Source organism: Lygodium microphyllum, chromosome 11, assembly GCF_053477565.2.
Source record: "Lygodium microphyllum isolate KBCC chromosome 11, Lygodium_microphyllum_v1.1.10, whole genome shotgun sequence".
NCBI lineage: Eukaryota > Viridiplantae > Streptophyta > Polypodiopsida > Schizaeales > Lygodiaceae > Lygodium > Lygodium microphyllum.
In genome coordinates this window covers 62,405,660-62,427,193 of record NC_141145.1, presented here as the reverse complement: position 1 = coordinate 62,427,193, position 21,534 = coordinate 62,405,660, and the positions used below count along the sequence as shown (strand labels likewise).

The 21,534-nt window shown below is 41.1% G+C and overlaps 1 protein-coding gene across 1 annotated transcript in view; it reads left to right on the top strand.

Moving 5' to 3' along the window:
* The window catches only part of ORC3 (origin recognition complex subunit 3), a 138,292-nt gene that overhangs the window by 68,796 nt on the left and 47,962 nt on the right, over positions 1 to 21,534 (top strand). The window contains exons 11-12 of the mRNA XM_087688507.1: positions 12,324 to 12,420; positions 13,452 to 13,645. Of these exons, the coding sequence (XP_087544633.1) occupies positions 12,324 to 12,420; positions 13,452 to 13,645 (291 nt within the window). The remainder of the gene's footprint in view (positions 1 to 12,323; positions 12,421 to 13,451; positions 13,646 to 21,534) is intronic.

The following is a 21,534-nucleotide window of genomic DNA, read 5'->3' as shown; positions in this document are numbered from 1 at the left end:
CAATTCCCTGCCAGTCCAATGACTGCAAATCTGTCTCCGTGCAACTAAGAATGATTGATTTCAAAGCATTGATATGAAGACCAGAAGCATGATCAAAGAGAGTCCAAACATCTAATGCTTTGCGAAGATTATCCTTGTCCGTACGCAAAATCATAAAGCTGTCATCAGCCAAGGATTGACTAATGAAGTGCTGCCCAAAAGGAAAAGACAATCCAGCCAATTGAGTAGAAGCTGCCATATGGGATAACATCGAAAGAACCGGATGAGTTGCAAGGGCAAAAAAGAGAGAACTCAAAGGGCAACCCTGTCTCACAGAGCGTGCAAGGACAAAAGGCTTGGTAACACTATCATTCAGCATAACTCGCGAAGAAGCCGCAGCACTAATGATGTAGATCAAACGAGACATCCGAGTGCCAAAGCCCATAGTAGACATAAGTTCTGCAATGAAAGACCAGTCTAAATAATCAAAAGCCTTTTCTAGGTTCAATTGGAATAATACCACCTCCTGATGAGAGTGCCTTGCATAGTCAATAGCTATTTGCACATTTAAGATATTATGCAGAATGTTTCAGCCCTTGATGAAACCATATTGAAGAGGATGCACAATGGCGGCAAGATACTTGTGGAGCCCATTCGCCATCACTTTGGAAAAGATTTTATACATAGAATCCATCAAAGAAATTGGATGCCAATGTTTCAACATAGACGGCAAAGGAACTTTTGGAAGCAGTTTGACAAGTCCTTCTTTCCATGAGGAAGGCATGAACCCTGTTTCCCAAACTTGCTGAAACATAGCCGTCAATGGTTTCACCAAGCGGATAGCAAAGACCTCAAAGAATTCATTGGTGAGACCATTCCAACCGGGACTTTTATCCTTGGGCAAGTGTAACAAAACATCCATAACCTCCTTCTTACGAATATCTGTCTGCAATGTAGTATGCATGCCATGCAGAACCTAATTGTGGCCCAAATCATAGAAAACTAAGCATGCACGAGTAATTTGGTTAGAAGATGGAGAAGTAGAACCAAGAAGGTCTAGAAAATAATTCTTGCACATATTCACAATAGTCTGAGGATCAGTGACCATTTGACCGTCTGCATCCTGGAGCCTAGTCATATTCTCTCGAGCAAGGGATGCATGGAGAGCTCGAAAGAACTTATGAGTCTGACAAGCACTATCTTGTAAATTCTCAGTCAACTTTTGCAATTTGGCCTGTTGATAAGATTTCAACTGAAACTCTTTAATAAGATCAGCCAAGCGAATAGCCAATGGCAGCAGAAATGCATCATCTGGAGTCTCCACCAGTAGGGAACGAACCAAAGCCAGTAATTCCTCCACTGCTTGTCGACACCACCGACAAAGGGAGGCATGATGGATCCCATACTGCCGAACAACTCACTGCACATTAGAGAGCAATCGTTCGAAAGAATCATTGCCCTCAGAGGAGAAATCCAATAAAAATCTATCAATCAATTGCTGCATATAACCCTAAAAGATTGGATGCTTCAAATAAGACGAGTTGAAACGCAAAGGGAGTCTATCCAGAAATTGCTTAAAAGGTGCAATGGGTTGTGCAATCATCTCTAGCTGTAGAGGAAAATGGTTCAACAAGGCATATTGCTGCAACACTTTCATTTCCAGCATCTCAGGAAGAAAAGCATTATCCTGCATGATGTACATGCGGTCTAACCGCCACCATGTAGTAGTATACTGCGCAGAATGAAAAGTAAACCCTGTAGAAGAAGGATGTAGCCATGACCAGAGATCTTGCTTGAGTACGGTAAGAGCAAACACATTCCACGTACGGCGTTCCGGAGCGTCCATCACCGAATGCTCTGATGTGGACTATGAAGGATCATCACACATATTAAAATCCCCCATCACAAAACCTCGTCTGCCAAGTGACAAGGAGGTCTGCAAAGTATTCTAAAGATCCCAGCGGAATAAAGGGTCATTTAGAGCATAGAGGCCAAGTAACCATAAGAGTTCTCCTTCAAATAAGACTTCAATCACCACAAAACGACCATGTACATCATTTTTAATAAGAACAGGCTGATATTTCTCATGTACAATCATAAGCACACCAGAATAATGCATGGCATGTGTCCCTGCATAAAACAAGCGAAACCCATGACAATCCACAACTTTGCCTGCTTCACCGTGACTCTTGTGCTTAACAACACACAAGACATCCCACTGATTCTCATGCAATAAACTCCACATGGCATGTTGCTTATTGCGAGAACAAATGTCTCGCACATTCCACGTGGCTATCTTCATGTGTATTCAAAAAAGAAAATTAGGAACGAGGCAAAGCTTGCCTCGATTTAACCTTTTCTGCTAGAATGTCAAGGACTCCCTCATCCAAAAAATCAACTAACACGGCAAAAGAGTTCCGATGACCAGATTTAGAGGTAGACAGTGTATCCACTGTCTTGGGGAAGGAACGGGGATAACGATGATCCCATGGGGTAATCACATTACCTCTAGCATCAAAAGCCAATTTAGCAGGTGGGCCCTTCAGACCATCCATATATACTTTCCTAGTGGGCTGATTGCGAGGACTAGAAGAAACCATAGCATGAGTAGTGTGCTTTGAAGACAACATGTCTTTCCTGCGCATATAAGTACGCAAGGAATCTTGTGAAGCATTAGGCACAGTATCCGCCATACCAGCATCAAACCTTTTACCTTTTTTGGCACGTACATCTATCTAGTCATTGTCACGGGAATCCAAACCCGAAACATGTTTGCCTTTATCCAAAACTTTAGGTGGTTGGGTTGCATCTTGCGACAGAGCATCGAGCACCATATCTTCCATGGGAGGCAAAACATGCTCAGCATTTGAAGTTGGTTGCTTCGCTGGACATTCGGCCATAAAATGCCCCAATTTACCACACGAAAAACAATGCCCTGCAAAGTTACCCCATTTCAAATGAAAGTACAAAGGATGCATGCCAGAGCAATTAAGACGTAACCAAGCAGGCCTTTTCCGAGCAGTGTCCCATAACATACACAAACGGTTGCGATTCGTGGCCCTTAGGCTGGGGGGAACCAAATCAGTGCCTACAACAGCCATGGCATCCTTTAACAGTGGCCAGTAGACAGCTGGACAGGTTTCCACTTCACCCACACCGGGCATTCGCGTTGAAGCAAACATTGAAAATCTGCCATTGGGCGCCATGGCTCAACATGGACCAAACGGCGATCAAAGAAAAAAGGCAGTTTAGTCAGCAGATTGGCACGATGCTGCTCGGATTTCAACAGCACCTCATAAAAGCCTCGGGGCCCAACAAAAATCTCTTCAACGCACTCCCCTTGCAGTAGACTTTGCAGCCATTGGCGAATATAGGAAAGCACTGGAATCCTACCAGTGAAGAAGAGTGTAAGAGCACGTTCATAAAACACTGAGAATGAGCGCAACACATTTTTAGGATCCACAGAGGCTTCCAGAACATCTGACTAGCATAGTCTACATTTGTGAAGCCAACAACAAATGACTTCTGCTTTCCAAAGCAGATATACAAATCCTTCGTGCCCTCAAGGTATCTTGTGATACCCTTCACTTCTTCCCAATGCTTTTTGCTAGGATATTGCTAACCACTCCCACCACAAATGCAATGTTAGGACGTGTAGCAGCCATAGCATACATCAAGCTACCAACAATTGAAGCATAAGGAATCTAGGCCATCTCAGGCTTTCTATCATTAGATGTAGAGCTTCATTTGCAATAAGTTTCACATATAGAGATAACGATATCGGAATGGCTTTTCCCCCCTTCATATTGAAACGTTGCAGAACTTTCATCACATACTCCTGTTGTGACAGGTAAAGAAGACCCTTTGATCCGTCTCTGAGTATACACATGCCAAGAATGTGATTGGCCTCACCAAGATCTTTCATATCAAAGCTATTATGTAAACTCTGCTTCAAGGAGTCTAAGGCATGAACATCCTTGCTTGCAATCAACATTTCATACACATACAAAGCCAAGAGAATAAGGCTACCATCTGCTGCTTTCTTGGTATATAAGTAGTGATCAACTTGAGAACAATGAAATCCCTGAGATTGCATGAATGTATCAAATTTGTGATACCATTCTCCTGGTGCCTGCTTCAGCCCATACAAACTCTTGTTGAGTTTAGATACAATGGGCTCTTTTCCCTTTGCAATGAAACCTTTAGGTTGCTGCATATAAATCTTCTCATGTAGATCACCATGTAAAAATGCGGTTTTTCCATCTATTTGTATGAGTTCCATGTCTTTAGATGCAACCAAGCCCAAGATGGTTCTCAAAGTAGCCATTTTGACTATAGGAGAAAAGATTTCATCAAAATCAACTCCATGTTCTTGCTTGTACCCTTTGGCAACCACGTGTGCCTTGTACTTTGGCAAAGAACTAGAAGTGACTTTCATTTTGTAAACCCATTTGCAGGGTAGCACTTTTTGTTCTTTTGGCAAATGTACCAAATCCCAAGTGTCATTCTTCATGAGGAATTCCATCTCTGATAGCATTGCTTTGTGCCATTTCTTACTATCTTGTCTATCCATTGCTTCTTGGAAGCATGACGATTCACCACAATCTGCTAACATGACATAATCAACCCCATAGTTTACACCAGGAATGATCCTATCTGGATGTTTTCGCACTCTGGTCAACCTACGGACCCAATGGTCAAGATTTACTGGCTGTCGAGCTTGCAAATCTGCATTAACCGCTTGCTGTTCTGCAAGTTCAGCATGTTGTAGAGCTGGTTGAGGTTGTTCCAAAGAGACATGTTCTTGCTGAATTTGTGGGAAATCATGGGCAAGATCCTGTTGATCATTTTCAGCATCATTCCCTGCATTTTCAGGGACATTTACAGCAGGTATTTGTTGTTGTCTAACGGGCATTCTTTGCTGTCCTATTGGTACATCTTCCCGGAATACAACCCTTCTGACCTCCTCTATTCTTTTGGGCTGTTTGTGTATGCGATCTTCCCGGAGGAAGATAACATCATTGCTGTGTACTACTTTTCTTTTTTCGGGATCTCATAATCGATACTCCATTTCACCTTCATGACTATATCCTAGGAAAATACATTTACAGGACTTTGGCTCAAGTTTGTTGTGTTCTTCCTTGCGAATGTGCACAAATGCCTCACAACCAAACACTCTCAAGTGAGTATACGAAGGTGGCTTGCCTGACCACTCTTCTTGAGGGACTCCTCCCCCCCAGCCAAAGATCTGTTTGGTGACCGATTGATCAAGTATACGGCTGTCATAATAGCCTCTGCCCAAAATCCATGGGGTGAAGTAGCATGTGATAGCATTGTACAAACCTTGTCTTGAATGGTTTTGTTTATACGCTCTGCAACACCATTTTGTGGCGGATTATGAGGGGCAGTAAGCTCCCTTTTAATGCCTTTGTTGTGACAAAAGTCCGGAAAGTCTTTGGACACATATTTTCCACCATTGTTAGAGTGAATACATTTTAATGACCTTGTCTTAAATGGGCTTGTTCATACGCTCTGCAACACCATTTTGTGGCGGATTATGAGGGGCAGCAAGCTCCCTTTTAATTCCTTTGTTGTGACAAAAGTCCGGAAAGGCTTTGGACACATATTTCCCACCATTGTCAGAGTGAATATATTTTAATGTCTTGTTGGTCTGGCTTTTAGCAAGTGCCATGAATTTTTTAAATTTATCCTAGGCCTTGTCTTTGCGACAAATTGGATAAACCCATACTTTGTGTGTGGCATCATCAACAAAGGTAATGAAATATTTCTTTCCCTTTAAAGATATTCTTGGCATTTGACATACATTTGAATGTACCAACTCTAAGGGTGAAGACTTTAGAGAAAGAGATTTTTTGTGCGAGGTTTGAGTACGTTTACCATAAATACAATGATCGCACTGTTCAAAATCAGCATATCTCAAAGACGGTAAATAACCCAAATGAGAGAGTACTTTCATTCAAGATTGACTCATGTCTCCCAACCGGCTATGCCACAAAGAAACACTTGGCTGCTGAGTTATGGCGACTATATGGTCACATACACTAGATATATGCAAAGGATACAAGGTATCACTTTTGGACCCCTTGGCAGTAATGTGAGAGCCCTTACAAATTTTCCATTTGCTATCCCCAAAGGTGGTGTGATAGCCTTTATCATCTAGTTGCCATGTGCTTATCAAGCTATTCTTGAGCTGAGGTACATGACTCACATTATGCAAAACAAACATGAAGCCATGCTAAAATTCGAGTTTCACATTGCCAATTCTTGCAATTTTACATGCATAGTTATCCCCCAAGTGGACAACACCACTTACATCACCATTGTAGTTAGAGAACCACTCATGATGTGGTGTGATGTGAAAGGAGGCACGTGAATCAAGTATCCAAGTGTGCATATCATCCTCAAAATCTACAATTAATGCATGTGCACTCAAAGAAGAAGCAAGAAGTACATCACCATCTATGTCCATATCATGAGTGACTACATCAATCTCTTCTATTTTCACATTGCTATTCTTTGCAAGCTGGTTGTCCTTGTTTTTAGCCTTGTTGCCTTCAGTGTTTTGATTTTTGTCCTTCTCTTTTTTCAATTGAAAACAATCCCGTTTGTAGTGCCCTTGTTTGCCACAATGATGGCACTCTACATTTTTTCCATGAGATTTGCTGCGTGCTCTATTTTAGAAACTGCGCTTGTGCTGAAATCTGCCTTTAGTGTGTAATGCATTAGAAGACTTGTTTGCTGAGTTATTCTGTCTATTGAGTTCTTTCATTAGCAAAGAACTCTCCACATCAAAGTATAATAACTGAGCATTCGAATTACTCAAAGCTCTCCTAAAAGTATCCCAACTTTCAGGCAAAGTACATAGCAAGAAAGTAGCGTTGAACTCTTCGTTAATGTTGAAATCCAAAGCAATTAGCTGGCTGAAAATTGAGTTAAACTCATTTAAATGTACAAACATGGTTGTACCTTCTTTCATGCAAAAGTCCATTAAATTTTTCAGCCAATAAACCTTGCTGGTTGCACTTTTCTGAGCATAGAATTCTTCAAGTCTCTGCCACATTGCATATGTTGAATTTAGCTTCTCAATGTTAAAGAGCAGGTTGTCTGACACTGAGAGCTCAATGGTAGAGTGAGCAAGGTCGTCCAAGTCATCCCACTTGTCTTGTTCCATGTTTGTTGGTTTGATTCCCTTTGTTTTGATGGGCTTTACATGTTTCTTTTGCACCAAGACATTGTAGCATTGTTTTTGCCAAATTGCAAAATTATGTGCACCCTCAAGCTTCTTAATGTGCAAAAGATTACTGCTATCATTGTTTCCAACAATAATTTGCAGTCCCAAATTGACTAACTAGTTACCAAAGATAAGCCCAAATGTGACAAGTAAGCATGGTACATAAAAGTACTACCAACAGTGAGAAACTCCTGAGATTGCAGAAATTTCAGATGTGCAAATAGATTTTCAGAGTTAAAGGATGTCTTTTGCTACACTTCTCAAGCAATTATTGACACATTTAGAGACCAAGCCACCGGTTACATGTGAAATTCCCAAAATTTCACTGCAATTTCTGCTTTAAAGGCATTCTCGGGCACAAATTTGACAATTTTGATAAAAAACCTCAAATTTTTAGAGGGTAATCCATCCAGATTGCATCAATACATGTACCATACATTTGTTGCATAGATTGAGGGGATTTTGCAAAAGCCCCAAATTTTTGGATTCAGAGAGCACTCATTTTAGTGAAATTGTAGAAATTCCACTAAAATGTGAGAATCCCCAAAATTTCTTGGGCGGTAGATGTGCAATTTTTGAGTCGGATTGTCTTGTCTCACGGTGAGATCCCCAAATCGGAGTAAAGCCCTAATTTTCTTGGGCAAAATTTCACTTTATGCCTTTGCATGTGAACGCCGGTAGGGAAGGGAGAAAAAAAAGCAGATATTTCTAATTTTAAAAAAACGTTGATTGCCATTCATCGTCACCTTGCGCTGCGTGCCAGTGTCATGGTGATGGATTGTGTTGTTGGTCCCCTCCGTCTGGTTGTGCAAGTTGCCGTCATGTTTGCCTAGCTACGCATCAACTGCTTGATCCCCCCCCCCCCCCCCCCCCCCCCCCCCCCCCACCCCCCACGTCGACCTGTTGTGTGCCTGTCGCATGACGTATGACCCTGCAACTCCTCTTGCTCGCCTGCGACACTTGCAACTCCTCCTGCTCGCCTATGACACCTACAACTCGTGCTCGCTTGCGACACCTGCAACTCCTCCTGCTCGCCTGTGACACGTGCAACTCCTGCTCGTGTGTTCCACTGTGCTTGACGCCCATCACTAGCTTTGATACCAGTTTGATGGAGCTTGATGGATTTGGATTGAGTGAGCTAAGGGTGAGCGAGTTAGATATCACACAGAGAGTAGAGAGCAATAGAGAGGAGAGTGAGCATGACACCTTTATGTTCGGTACAATGGCGAGTGTACTACTTTTTAGGTCTTGATAATATATATAAAGTACAAGAGTGTTAGGGTGCGTTGACACCCAAACACTATAAAAGGCATAGTGAGCCTTTCTTCCCAACATGTATATTACATGTTTTAACTTGTAATGCTTTCAGAGTTTTTGTAGAGTTGAAGCAATAAGGTAGATATTGAACACTCAGTGGGATTGGTTCCATAGGCCCATTCATGCAGTTGCCCACATATTGCATCCATAGTAGAGAAGTGAAGAATAATGTGTGAATCAAGAGGTGGAAATAGGATGGATGGAGTACATTAAAAGGTTTGTAGGTCATGACCTACAACTCACATCAAAGCTTGAAGATGAGTTGCTTCTTTTTTGCAATGGCAGTTAGTCATTTGGATGGCCCAACTGCATTACTCAGGGAGACACAATTGTAGCCAGTGTCATGGTAGGAAAAATATGAGACCTCAACTTCTAACTTGGTAATTTAGTTATCATGAATTTTAGATGCATAATATAAATTTTTTTGCATTGAAGATTGAATTTATACTATTCTAATGCTTGCACTAATGATATTACAGAGACGTATCGCTATTAGGCTTCTCTCATAGGATTGTAGTTTTGGTCCTTGTGAGAGGAATCGGAGTACATGGGCTTTGTTTCATTCCAAGAAGAGAAACAAGTTCTCTATTGCACAATTAGAGTGGCTTGTATTTTGCCATTGTAACCTAAAGCCAATTGATCCGAAGGGAAATCCAATAGAGCCAAGGCAAGTGAATATCGACAAAATCAACATTACAAAGACAAAAGATATCCCTACTATCCCTTAAGAGGAGAGGGATATTTACTCCTTGTTGTATGAGGAGCTTATGATGCCTGTTCAAGCTACAAGATTAGTAGCTTGTATTGGTAGTGTAGCTCGTATTAATGAGGATCTACTTGAGAGCTTTGATTCTAGGAGTGAGAGTGATGAGGAGGAGGGTGAGGAGATTGAGGATAGTGAGGAGGACGTTCAACATGAGTCATGACTCATGATGCATTCTCTAGGAGTTAGGATTGATGATCGACTTTTAATAGTTTCCATAATCTATTTATGTATTGAATATTTGACAATGTCCATGAGGCTTGGGACTTGTTTGAAACTTTGTTACTTCTTTTATTTTATTCATGTTTGCTACTTTTATCCTTGCTTCAAAATTGTATTTTATGTTTTCTTTTTAATATTATGTTAACTATCATTGATAATGATGTTAATAGTTATAAAGTAAAGTATGCTTTAGAAATGGCTAGTAACACCTATTTTTAAAACGGTTTGACATTGTTTGCATGTTTATAGTGTACAATTTGATCATTGGTTATGAAGATAATGGATAGGTGGATTATTTCTTTCAGTATTTTATGTATATGGATTCTATAACCTATATTTTTTTACTATATAGGTAAGAAACGTTTTTCAAGCGTTTCCTAAAAGTTAATATTGTAGGAAACTTGTTTGAAACCCGTTTCCTATCTTGCCATTCCCGAAACTCTTGGGTACTATGTGGACAACCCCCAATAGGGGAGGCAAGGTGGTAGCAACCCTCAATAGGGGCAATGGCGAGGCCAAGCCTACGTTGTCACCGGTCAGCTCATCATAGTTGACATCGTTCTCAATGCCAGAGGTATGCCCAATTGGTCTGTAGGGACGCACATCGTCTCTATAGGGACATTTGAGGATGTGAGTCTCCTTCACATCTGTGAGTTGCCTCTTGATGAGGTGATTGTAGAGGTCCACTCATCACAGTTGAGTACTTTAACTACTCCTTGGATTGTGGATAGTGGAGCTACTCATCATATGGCCCCCATAGAGGACATATTCATTTCCGGAGTCCTTGCAACTGGGAGAGTCCAAGTTGGGAACAACTCCTCGGTCAAGATCAGGCTCATGGTCACGTCAAAGATATGGAGTGTGCTTTGTTGCACCCACTCACAAAAAGAGCCCAAGGTGGCTTGTCAACTGCAGTTATCTTTTCAGTGCCTATGTGGAGGATTTGAGGGCACCACTGACCATCATGTGTCAACCTTGTCAAAGAATGTGGAGAATAGGTGTATGCTAGGGAATTAGGAGTTCATGTTGCTCCATGGTTGCTGAAAGTGGTGGCACCAGAAGAGTTAAAACCTTGGAGCTCAATTCTATGCTGGGTTTATCGTACAAAATTGTTACTACTCGAAAGTTGGTCTATTTGTGGCAATGTGGGATCATTCAAGGTGGAATCTATGTGCAGCTAAAATGTGCTCATGCACATTCCTCTAAATAAAAGTTGGTTTGGTCAGCTAAGGTTTAGTAAAAGCTTGTGATCATGATAGTTGGTCCTTTCTAGAGCATTTAGTGGCTGCTGGACCTCAGATGACTAATGGCATACTATTGGCTGAAAAGGGATTTGCAAGGGTGGTTGTCAGGATAAACTACCTTTACACATTCTTCGAGGCACGCCTATCTTCTCAGTGTTTTTATTCTCTATTGTGGCATTTTCTATGCTGACTCTCTTGAATAACCTTGCCTTTAAATGAGAGATTGTGGGTATGACTTTTCCTAAAGAGGCATTACTAGATGATTTTTGTATGTTTCTTAGATCTGAAACAGGTACTGTGGAAAGAGACAGGGTACACAGAAGTTTGTTGCATTTTATGTGTGATTGTATTAGAGATAAATTTATGGATTGGAAATATCAAGGCTGGCCGTACATGTCTGATGAATGGCAAACAGCGCAATCATCTAAGACAAACGTTGGTTTTTTGGCAGCTTGCAACCATCAATAAATTTGTGTATTGCAACCTTCTAATTCGATGACACAAAACTTAATGGATAGAATGGACACTGAAAATTTGTTTGGATTTACTATGCTTGGACTAGGATCTGCAACTTAGAATCAAAAACCCTAATTTTAAATGTGTTGTGATGCAAAGTGTGATGTGATGTATGAAAGTATGGAATGTCATCACTGTAATGTGGCATAGAATGTAACTTACAAAGAGGTTCATGTGTGGGACTGATGAAGATTACTCACCTTCATATCATTGGAAGAACAGAGTGTCAAATTACAGCTACCTCTGTATGCATTCTGACACAGTAAATCTAAAGAAAGAGTAAATCAGAGTCACAGAAAAGTGAAATGGGGAATGACAATTGAACACAGAATTATGCTTATGTACAAAGTGGTTATCCTTGAGAGCAAGGGATGCCTATGCATAGTGATGCAAAGACTATGGCACAAGGACTGGGTCTTCTTTAAGGATGTCTCAGAATCTGGGATCCAAGTTTTGAAATGTGAAATTCCAAGGTTGGAATACAGTCATTGGAAGAACCTGATAGTCCAACACTGGAATGCAACCAAGAAGAGTGGGGGTACAGAGTCTATATACATTCTTCCTGGAAAATGCATGAGGTCTAACAGCTCTTTTATAGGCCATTCCTTCAGGAGACTTGAGATCCAGCAATTCTGCCTGCTACCTTGGTCTGACAATATCTGACTTGGTCCCACTTGCCACATTGCAGTCTCACTGCCATGTCATCAGTTTGCCTGTCTGGTCACTTATGCTTTTCTGTCCGACCGACTGTCTGTCTTTGTGCTGCCATATCATCAGCTGCCACATCAGCAGCCCTGTGACCAGTGCTACTGTCACATAGGCAAAGAGAATTCTCATTTTTATAAGCATCTAGTTTAGCTACTTGTATGAAAGTGCTTTATTTGTTGTCAGAACCGCTATATAACTAGTGAATACACATCTGTACTGACTGGTAGTATGTCAATGATCTAGATTTGTATTAATGTTTTTCATAGCTTGTGGGCTCATGTATGCTTGTGTACGACTGATTCAATACTGTAATTTTTTGAAGTGAAAATTTTGAGGGTGCTCGGGGCATTGGTAAGGATATAGCGCTCGGTTTGCACAAAATAAAGGAGCATAAGGAAAATTGGAGTGTGACACTCAAGGTGAATTCTGTTCCATGACTTTCTAAGCTTTTGTATACTTTTCCGTTTGCAAAAGGTGAATGTGGATATGTGACTGGTTTGAAGTTGAAGATAATAAAAAGATTATGAGATTTATAATACACGAGCTCAAGAAAATTAAGAAGGTCATGAGAGTTATAATTAATACCTGTGATTCCACATGCATGCTCACCCTCTTCCTCTTGCTGCACAGCCTACACTAAGTTTGCTTAATGTGATGTGAGGCTTCATTGAAATGATTTTGAATGAAAAGCATTACCAAATCTCCCAGTTTACTAACACAAAGCCCATGTCCTCGTCCTCATGCTCTTCCCTCTCAAGGCTACCCCACCTTTTACTCTTCTTCTTCTTCCTTCTTCTTTCTTCCTTCCTCTTCCTCTTCCCCTTCCCCTTCCTCTTCCTCTTCTTGTTCCTCTTTCTCTTTCTCTTCCCCTTCTGCTATTTCTTCCTCTTGTGCTGGTTCTCCTTGTTCCCAAAGAGCGAGTTGTTGGGTTTGCATTTTGCTGTTTGTGTTACTGGCTGCATTGTGGCTCAGGCAGGAGGGTGACAGAGATGGGCTTCATGGGTTTAGGTGTTCACTCAGTGTTCTATCTAGTGGAAGACTGTTACACAGACATGTTGTCCAGAATCTGAAGTGACTGTGAAGTCCACCGCATCGTGAATAGATGGAAGAAATTTTTTTCGCATGTGACTTGTTTTCTTAATCTCTTGAGATACTGTGGATTGAGTAGCCTTTTTGAAATATTTACTCAAAAGCTGTTGCTTTAAGCAGCAGTGCTGAATGGTGTAACTCGACTCAATATTTTAGTTGAGAAATAGCTAAAATTTTCTCATTGTTGAGTATATCATTTGGTCTCACCTACTTGGATCAGAAGACAGTCATTAACTTTCATAATTGAGATGTGACACTGATGGTTTCTTTTCATTGAAGATTATAAAGTGGATTGTGTTTCTGTACAAAGATTGAGCGTTTTCTTGTTTGTATAGCTGTGTTGACATTTCACCTTGTCCAGTGCCTTCTTGCAGCATGTAAGCTTTTTGGACTGGATTTCTTACAAGCTCTTCTAGAAATACTTCAGGGGAAATTTTCAAGCTCAGTGCTAATGAATTTTGAAGCACTAGGAGCAATGAATTCTTTTGCGGATGGCTATGAAAAAAGACAATCTGCACACATGAGTGTGATGGACAGCGTGCTGAAGAAATTGCGGTAAGTTGTATTTGTAAATTGTATCCAGACTCAATAGCAGCTGAAAACATTTTTCTTGAAGTTCAATTGTGATGCAAGTCTGTCACAGGCTTCCCTTTTCTTCTCCAGTTTCAAGATTTGGTCTTCAACTTTGGTAATCTAAGACTGTCGCCTTTTTGCTTGTCTACTTGCACAAATGATTTGGTCTTCTTTGTGTGCTTTATATATGAGTGTTGTTGCTTTAACTTGAGTCCTGCTCCTTTTTTGTTAAGTGGATACCACTGGATGCTGCTATCTTTTTGTATTTTTCTGGAACCTTGCATGTCTTTATTTTCTTGAGACACTTCATTGCTGTGGACACTCTTGCTTTCCTTGGCATCAAAGCATGGCTTTTCTTTCTTTGAGACTTAATTTGTTCATTTGATCATCCATTTGATATGCTATTATTTTGCATTGTTAAGGGCTGATTCCATACCATCTTTAAAGGTGGTTTGGGTTGACGTGTCACTGGGTATTAGTCTGGCACTGGGGGCAAATCTAAGTTGATTTTCTTTACCTTCCCTAGGATGTGTATATGGATTCAGGAAGATTATATTCCAAAAACTTCTGATACAAGATTTTGTATTCCCGTTCTCTTTATGTTTGAGCCAATGCCACTCTTTGTTCACATTGTATATACACCTTTTGTAACCCTGAAATTGTTTACAAATAGACCAACTTTTCTTGTCTAGATGGAAGTAAAAGCTTTGTCACATGTCATATTGCTGTTAAAATAGGGTATCTTGGTTTCTTTTTCACTTGTTTTAAATTCCTGCACATGAAGACCAGCCATTCCTGCAATATTTTGTACATGTTGAACTCATGACACCTGATGTAACAATTGGGGACGAACAAAATTCCAGACTTTTGAGAATATTGGAAAAACTGACGTCTGAAATCAACATTTCAGACTTAAAATATTTTAGATTTTTTTGGGGCCTAAAATATTTGGGGAATTAAAAAAAATGATGATTTCTGGTGGCTTTTCTCTGTTTTCTGGTCGGTGACTGCGTGCAACCTGCAAATGGCTTTTGCTGAGTGAAAATGACTGATTTCAGCCTGCATGAAGTCTAGAACAGTGGAAACTATAGTTGCCTGCCTGGAAACACTGCTGCCTCAACAAGAGTGCAATGTATTCAGCCTGCACTGTTACTGTTCACAGCTGAAAGCTGAAGTTCTCTCTCCCCCTCTCTTTTTTTTTTTCGTGAAGATAATTGAATTGAGTAGTAAATATTTACATCAGACCATCCGGTCAGCATTGAAAATAACAGACATGAAGGAAAGTCTGCACAGACTCTAACACAGAAATTTCACCTCTCTCTCTCTCTCATCATCTTTTTATTTGGAAATTGGTACATGGTATCTGCTATGATTTATCTAAAAGTTGTTTTAAATATGCTTGCAAGATAAGTATTTTTCTCATAAATTGTTAAAATATGTTAACAAATTAGGGTCACGTTTGATTCAAGTCTAGGGTTCAAATCGTACTTGAATCATACTTTCATACTTGTTATGTTTGATGCTTGATTCACTTATGGAAAAACTATGATTGGGGACTTCTAGCTCAATCTACCGATTTTTAATATGTTTTGTTTCTTCTTGCTGTAGGTTACTGCTCTTCTAGAACCTAGCCTGAATCCTTATGGAAGTGTACAGCTTCTTTGCTAAAATTAATTAATTAAGTCATTGATGGTGATGATGTATAGAATCGTTTCTCTCAAGAATCATAATCTGTCACATCTAGAACTCTTTGATGAGGACTTGATTTTTTCATACCCATTTTCATGGGGAATCAATTAATGCATTCTGATTAAAAAAGCCACACCAATGTCAAATGCTTATAGGAAGAGTCAGAGGTGGTATATAGAGGAGAATTATGTATGCAAATGCCAGGTGTACTTTGAGACATGATGACACTCATGGGACATTTCTCACAAGTATTCATCCCCTTGCATTGAACCATGCTATTCCTCAATTTGTAATGCTTATGGCTCTACTTTTTTGGAATTCCATCTATGGACGTTGAGATTCATTAAGCAGATGAGTCATAGTGCTTGATGCGCATGATAAGAGAGCACTGTCACTTGCATTTTTATATAAAGGAGAAACTTCAAGAAAGAGCAAGTTTTACTTGAACAAGCAAAGGTAATTCTTATGCCTAAAAAGCAGGTTATATCCTAGCTTGCAAATCTTGCTTGCCTAGGCAGAATAGATCATACTTCTGCCCTTCAAAAAAGTTCACACTTGAGCTCAGAGACTCACATGTAGTCAAACTTGTAGTACCAAAGAACACATTGGTGGGTTGAATAGCTTGATGCCAATAGTTTCGAGGGGCAAGGAGTTGAACAACTTGAAGCCAATAGTTTCAAGGGGACAAGGAGTTGAACATCAGGCCAAGAGGTGGGAGAGGGCGTGCAGAGGTGAAGAGAAGTTAGACATGAAAAGGTTAAAAGTATGTGTCCAGCTCCATATTGTGGCACAAACGGCCTAGGAGATTTGTCTTAGATCTTTTGCCCTGTCCAAACAGGTTCATTTTAGGTTGATGGACCATTATTGTTCTATAGGTTGGCCAGATTTTCAGATATTTGCCTTTTTATGGGCTTGCTCTATATATACTTTACACACCTTTCATTTAATATTTTCCACCTCCAGCCTTGGGGCCTTTGATTCCTCTTTCAGCCTTCATCTCTTTCTCCTTCTGTTCATTCTCTTTCCAGTATGCCTTTGCTCCCATTATGGTATTGGAGCACAGAGTTCATCCCTGCCATTAAAGAGCAATCGTGAAACCTACAGCCCTCTATTCCTGGGAGTATTGCAGTTTGGACTTGTGTTTCTTGTGTTTCCTCAGGACAAGAAGGGGATACAGCTGATCATTGTTTTTCTGGTGCAGCAATGGTTGTGCTTCCAATCATCTGTGGCCTCATTGGTGATAGTAGGAGGCTGTATTTTGCAACAATTTGCAGATTTGCCATATTGCCTTTAGTATGTGCACCTACCTTGGACTCATAGGTTGTATTAGACACCTAGAAGCCACTCCCAAACTTGTATTTTGGCTAGAGTGATGGTGTCTTCGTCATTCTACCAACAATCAACCTGATGGAGACAAACTTCAAGATTTGGAAGCTGTCCCATCTAGAAGATGAATTTCAATTGGAATTACCTCAGAGGATGCATTCCTTTACCACCCAACCAACGTAGCCAGGAATTTTGGAAATGGGAGGTTTCATGTATGTGTCTCATTCCCAGAAGCAGTTTCTTACAAGCTAGGAAATTTCTCCTCTCCAAACAAGTTTCATACAGAGTAGAGTACATAAATAGAGGTAAACATGTGATATAACTTGGACTATGCTGATAATTAACTTCTCTTTTAGGAACTCTCCTCTATGTTTTATGTATAAAAGAAGAGCTAAGCGTTTTATACATTTTGAACCTATGCATTCAGTTCTTTTACCTCTAGGATTGCTTCCTTCTTTAGAAATTCAATTTTTGTTTGAAATGTGTTGCGTAAATATGAAGCATTCATATGTTTCAAATTTTAGGAAATCGGTTTCTATGCAACATTGCACTGAGACGGCCTTGCCTGAGGAGATAAACCAATTGTTTCACAAGTATGAAATGTTCATATGTTTCAAATTGTAGGTAATGTGTTTCTATGCAACATTGCACTAACAGGCCTCTCCTGAGGAGATACGCCAATTTATGTTAGTGTTTAGAGGCCCTTTGGCTGCCCTGGTTTCCTTGCTCACTGAGAAGGTGTTTGTCACATGCAGCAAGCTCAAGACTAAATCTTTATGGTCTTACCTCATTGACAGTTTCTTTTTCAAGTACGCAATCTCATGCCTAGAATAACACACTAACTCAAGACAATGAAAAGCAATGCATCCGCTATGCATTAGAAGAAGAAAATGCACTGATTCGTTTGGATTCATTTGATTGTCCTATAAATTCAATTTCATTTTCCCTTATAAAATCATTCAGTGCCTTGAGCTTTCCATGATATCTCCGCTCCTTGGTAGAACAACAGTGTATAGTTGATATTTCTCTCTCTTTTAGCCTTTGCGCCAGAATTCCACCAATCTTGTTGACATGTTTCTTACTGCGGACCACCTTGACCATTCTTAGCTCGAAGAGCAGTTGATTGATTTGAAGTTGGAGGGCTTGCATCTCACTGAGCAGATGCAACACCCTCTAGTCCTTATTCAGTGCCTTATATCTTTGCCCCTTGGTGTAACAGAAGTGTATAGTTGGTATTTCTTTCTCTTTTAGCCTTTGAACTAGAATTCCACCAATCTTGTTGACATGTTTGTTGGTGGGGACTAGCTTGACCATTCTTAGCTTGAAGAGCAGTTGATTGATTTGAAATTGGAGGGCTTGCATCTCACTCAGAAGATACAACCACCTCTAGACCTCATGGGTCAAGTGGCCAAGTGCTGGTTAGGTCTTTGATGACAACGACCACGTTAACTACATTCTTTGAAAGCTGGTGGGGTCTTTTCAATCTTTCAAGACAGCTATCAAGCTTCAAAAGAAGTTGCCGAAGTTTGCGGCTTTCCATATTATGCTTTAGAAGTAGATTGTGGTGTTAACTCTGATTCCCAAGGAGAGAAAAGGAGACTTTCTTGCTGCAGGCCCAAGTACACGCAGATTGTCCACATGATGTAACATTGTACTAAGCTACTTTGCACCCATAGGTTCCACATATGCTACGTAGGAGGAGTTACCTTACCTACCATTGTATGAGGACATTGTGTGTTGCTCCAGCACAGGGGATGTTCTTTTAGCTAGGGTTTTTAGTGCATAGATCACAAAGTAAGGTATCATTTTCGAAGAGTGAGGATCCTATTTAGAGATCTAGCATCGGAGGAGATGGGACTTAGTAGGATATCACAAGACATTGTAGACTGCAAATACTATGGAGATCGTCTCTTGGCTTTAGGAGGTGCATATGGACTAACCATTCTTAATGGCCTATCTAGATTATCAAGATCGGATAATCTCACATGCTTTCCCCACCTTGGCCCTATCCCACCCCACCTCTCTCACTGTCCCGCCTTGCAGTGTCCACCCCTACCTTGGTCCTATTCCACCTTGCCCTTTGCTACCCAACCGCGTGAGCTTTCTAGCTGTCGTCCCTAGCACCCATGCCCTCTGACCTCAGCCAACCTTCAGTCCTCCTTCAGCATTCATGCTTAGCCCCCACCTACCTTGGACCACTTGGACCCCGGGGGAGGGTCGGAGGGGGTCTGCGCAAACCTAAACCAAAGTAAAATTGAGGCTGAAACAAGCAAACATAGATAGAGAGTGTGGACACCAAGCCGAACATGCAAGAGAAAGTGACGAAAGCACTAATCACCAATACCAAAAGAACTTTGGACAATAGCATCAACCAAGTGTAGTGCGGCCTACTCGACAAGATCACAAAACTCAATAATGAAGCCAAAGAGTGGAGGAATGAGAAGGCAGCCATGTTAATGGAAATCCAACAACTAAAAGAGGAAATTGTGGCATTGAAGAGCACAGGATGAGAGGAAGGGGAGATCTAAGAGGACATGATCATGTGCATAAAGGGGGAAATCTCCAAGGTGGTGGACATTAAGCTTGAAGTTGTGCAACAAGGGTGGGTAGAGGTGGTGAAGAAGAAAATAAAGCAAGAAGTAGAGAAATACAATGAAAAGGAGGAGGTACACATTTTAATACCACTCGAAGAAGAGAGAATGAGACAAGTGAGACAATTGAAGGTAAGGGCAAATGACATATCCGACCAAGAGGGCTCATTACTTGAGGAGGATGGTAAGAATTTGTACACACGCCTGGGATACAAAGAGGAAGAAGTACTCCCCTTTATCAAAGCCTAGAGAATTGGGAAAGAACCACAAAATTGGACCCTCATCTTGGGGTTTTGAGATGAGATGGAGAGGATGACCTTTACGAAGAAAAAGGTTGTATTATGTGGACTCGTAGGGGATCCCATCTACTTGGATGATGACCTTACCAAGATGCAAGTGGAGTATAGATGTGTGAGTATGCCCAAAATAATCAAAGCTAGAAAAGAGGGAAAAAAGGCAATGTATAGGATGGTTCAGTCATTATTGATGGCAAGGTAGTTGAATAGGAATGCTTGGCCTATGAGACAAACACAATAGAGATATGGACAACAACGTGGGACTAAAACGGCTCACTATGGACATACCTAGGGAGGATGGAGGAGGTGATGGATGTGTTTCTATTTACAGAGACATATCAGAGTGCCGAGAGGAGACTGCCTAGAGTGGAGGGATTTGTTTCGGAGTCCACACATAGGAGGTGCATGGGACATCATGGTATGATGAGTAGTGGTGTTGATAAGACAGGAGCTCTCGAATAGAGTCTCCATCATGGCTCGAGACCTTGATATGCGATACATGCGGATCAGAGTGGAGATCTCTTGCAACTGAATGCTATACCTTGCCCTTTGTTACTTTCTCATGTAGGGGTCGAGATATTCTACCAGGGAGCCCGAGTAGAGCAAGAGAGAGATTGAGATGGAGGAAGAGAGTCCCTTTTAGAGACCTCTCAAATGAGATTGTACATTACTTCGGACTGGGAGAGATACTCTTGATAGGAGACTTTAATGGCAAGACACAATACAGACAGTGTGACACATATGACTTTGAGGATCCATGGCGGCTACAAGTGATGGACATAGAGGAGGCAAGCATAGAGAGGGTATCAACTGATATAGGGGGAGATAGTACTCGTTATGGCTAACCTTTGCTAGAGCTAGGTCGTGGCACCATCTTGTTATCTACAACGGGATGAGAAAGTGGTTCGGATTCGGAGGATTGACTTGTTTCAGACCCACTTGCCCCAACACGATGGATATGTACTAGGGTCCATTGAGACAATGGAACTCATTAGATCCTTCACCATCCCCCCTGGCTCGATCACAATATATCATACCTATTTATCCCTCATCGTTTATGCCTCCCCACACCCATAGGTGCTAGCTCTTGCCTACACCCAGCCTAACCCGTTCTATTTCATGCACGAGCTTGTTGACATATGCAACCATCATGTCCATGAGGGCTTACACAATTCGAGCATACTACCTCCTTGGGCACGTTCACCTCCTAGTTCACCTCTTTCTACAATCAGCCATACTTTAGAGCTTTCCATACTCCAAACACACCAACAAACTCACAAAGCCTGGGATCATGCGTGAGAGCAAATGGTAGGATGATGACTGCAAGGAGCTAGCTACTATACACATGCCTCCGGATCTAGAGAGAGAACTAGGGTCTATCATAGAGAGGAGGCCCATAAGAAGATAATGACCATGACTCGCCATAAGTTGCGGGTATATGAGGAGGCACAATATTGGGATATATACCATTTATCCATGAGCAAAGATGTAGCCACAGCGTGGCGCAAATTGTGGGAGCCACACCATTCCACACCCATTAGTGACCCAAAGACATGGCACTCCTATGCGGAGGGACTATATGATGTATCGCAACAACCACCGATTACTCAACCACTAGAGACAATTGAGAGACCAAATGTCATCATGCCATCATGGATGATTCGCAACAAACCATCTGTACCACATGAGATTATTAGAGCCGAATTGGCTACATCCCCTATGATTATGGAGGTTCCTTTTCAAACCGTCAACTTCATACAGAGATTGCACGACATGCATCCAGATAGATTGCCTAGGAGAGCCTTCGACGCTTGTCGATAGCTAGCTTAGGTAGGACATGAGACTTTCATGGTATACATAGGTCTAACAGTGGCTCATAGGATATGGGATCGACATGGACCACCTCCCCCCCTTTTAGTATGATCATGACTTCCCCTTCATACACATCTCCCACATTGAGAGGAACCCC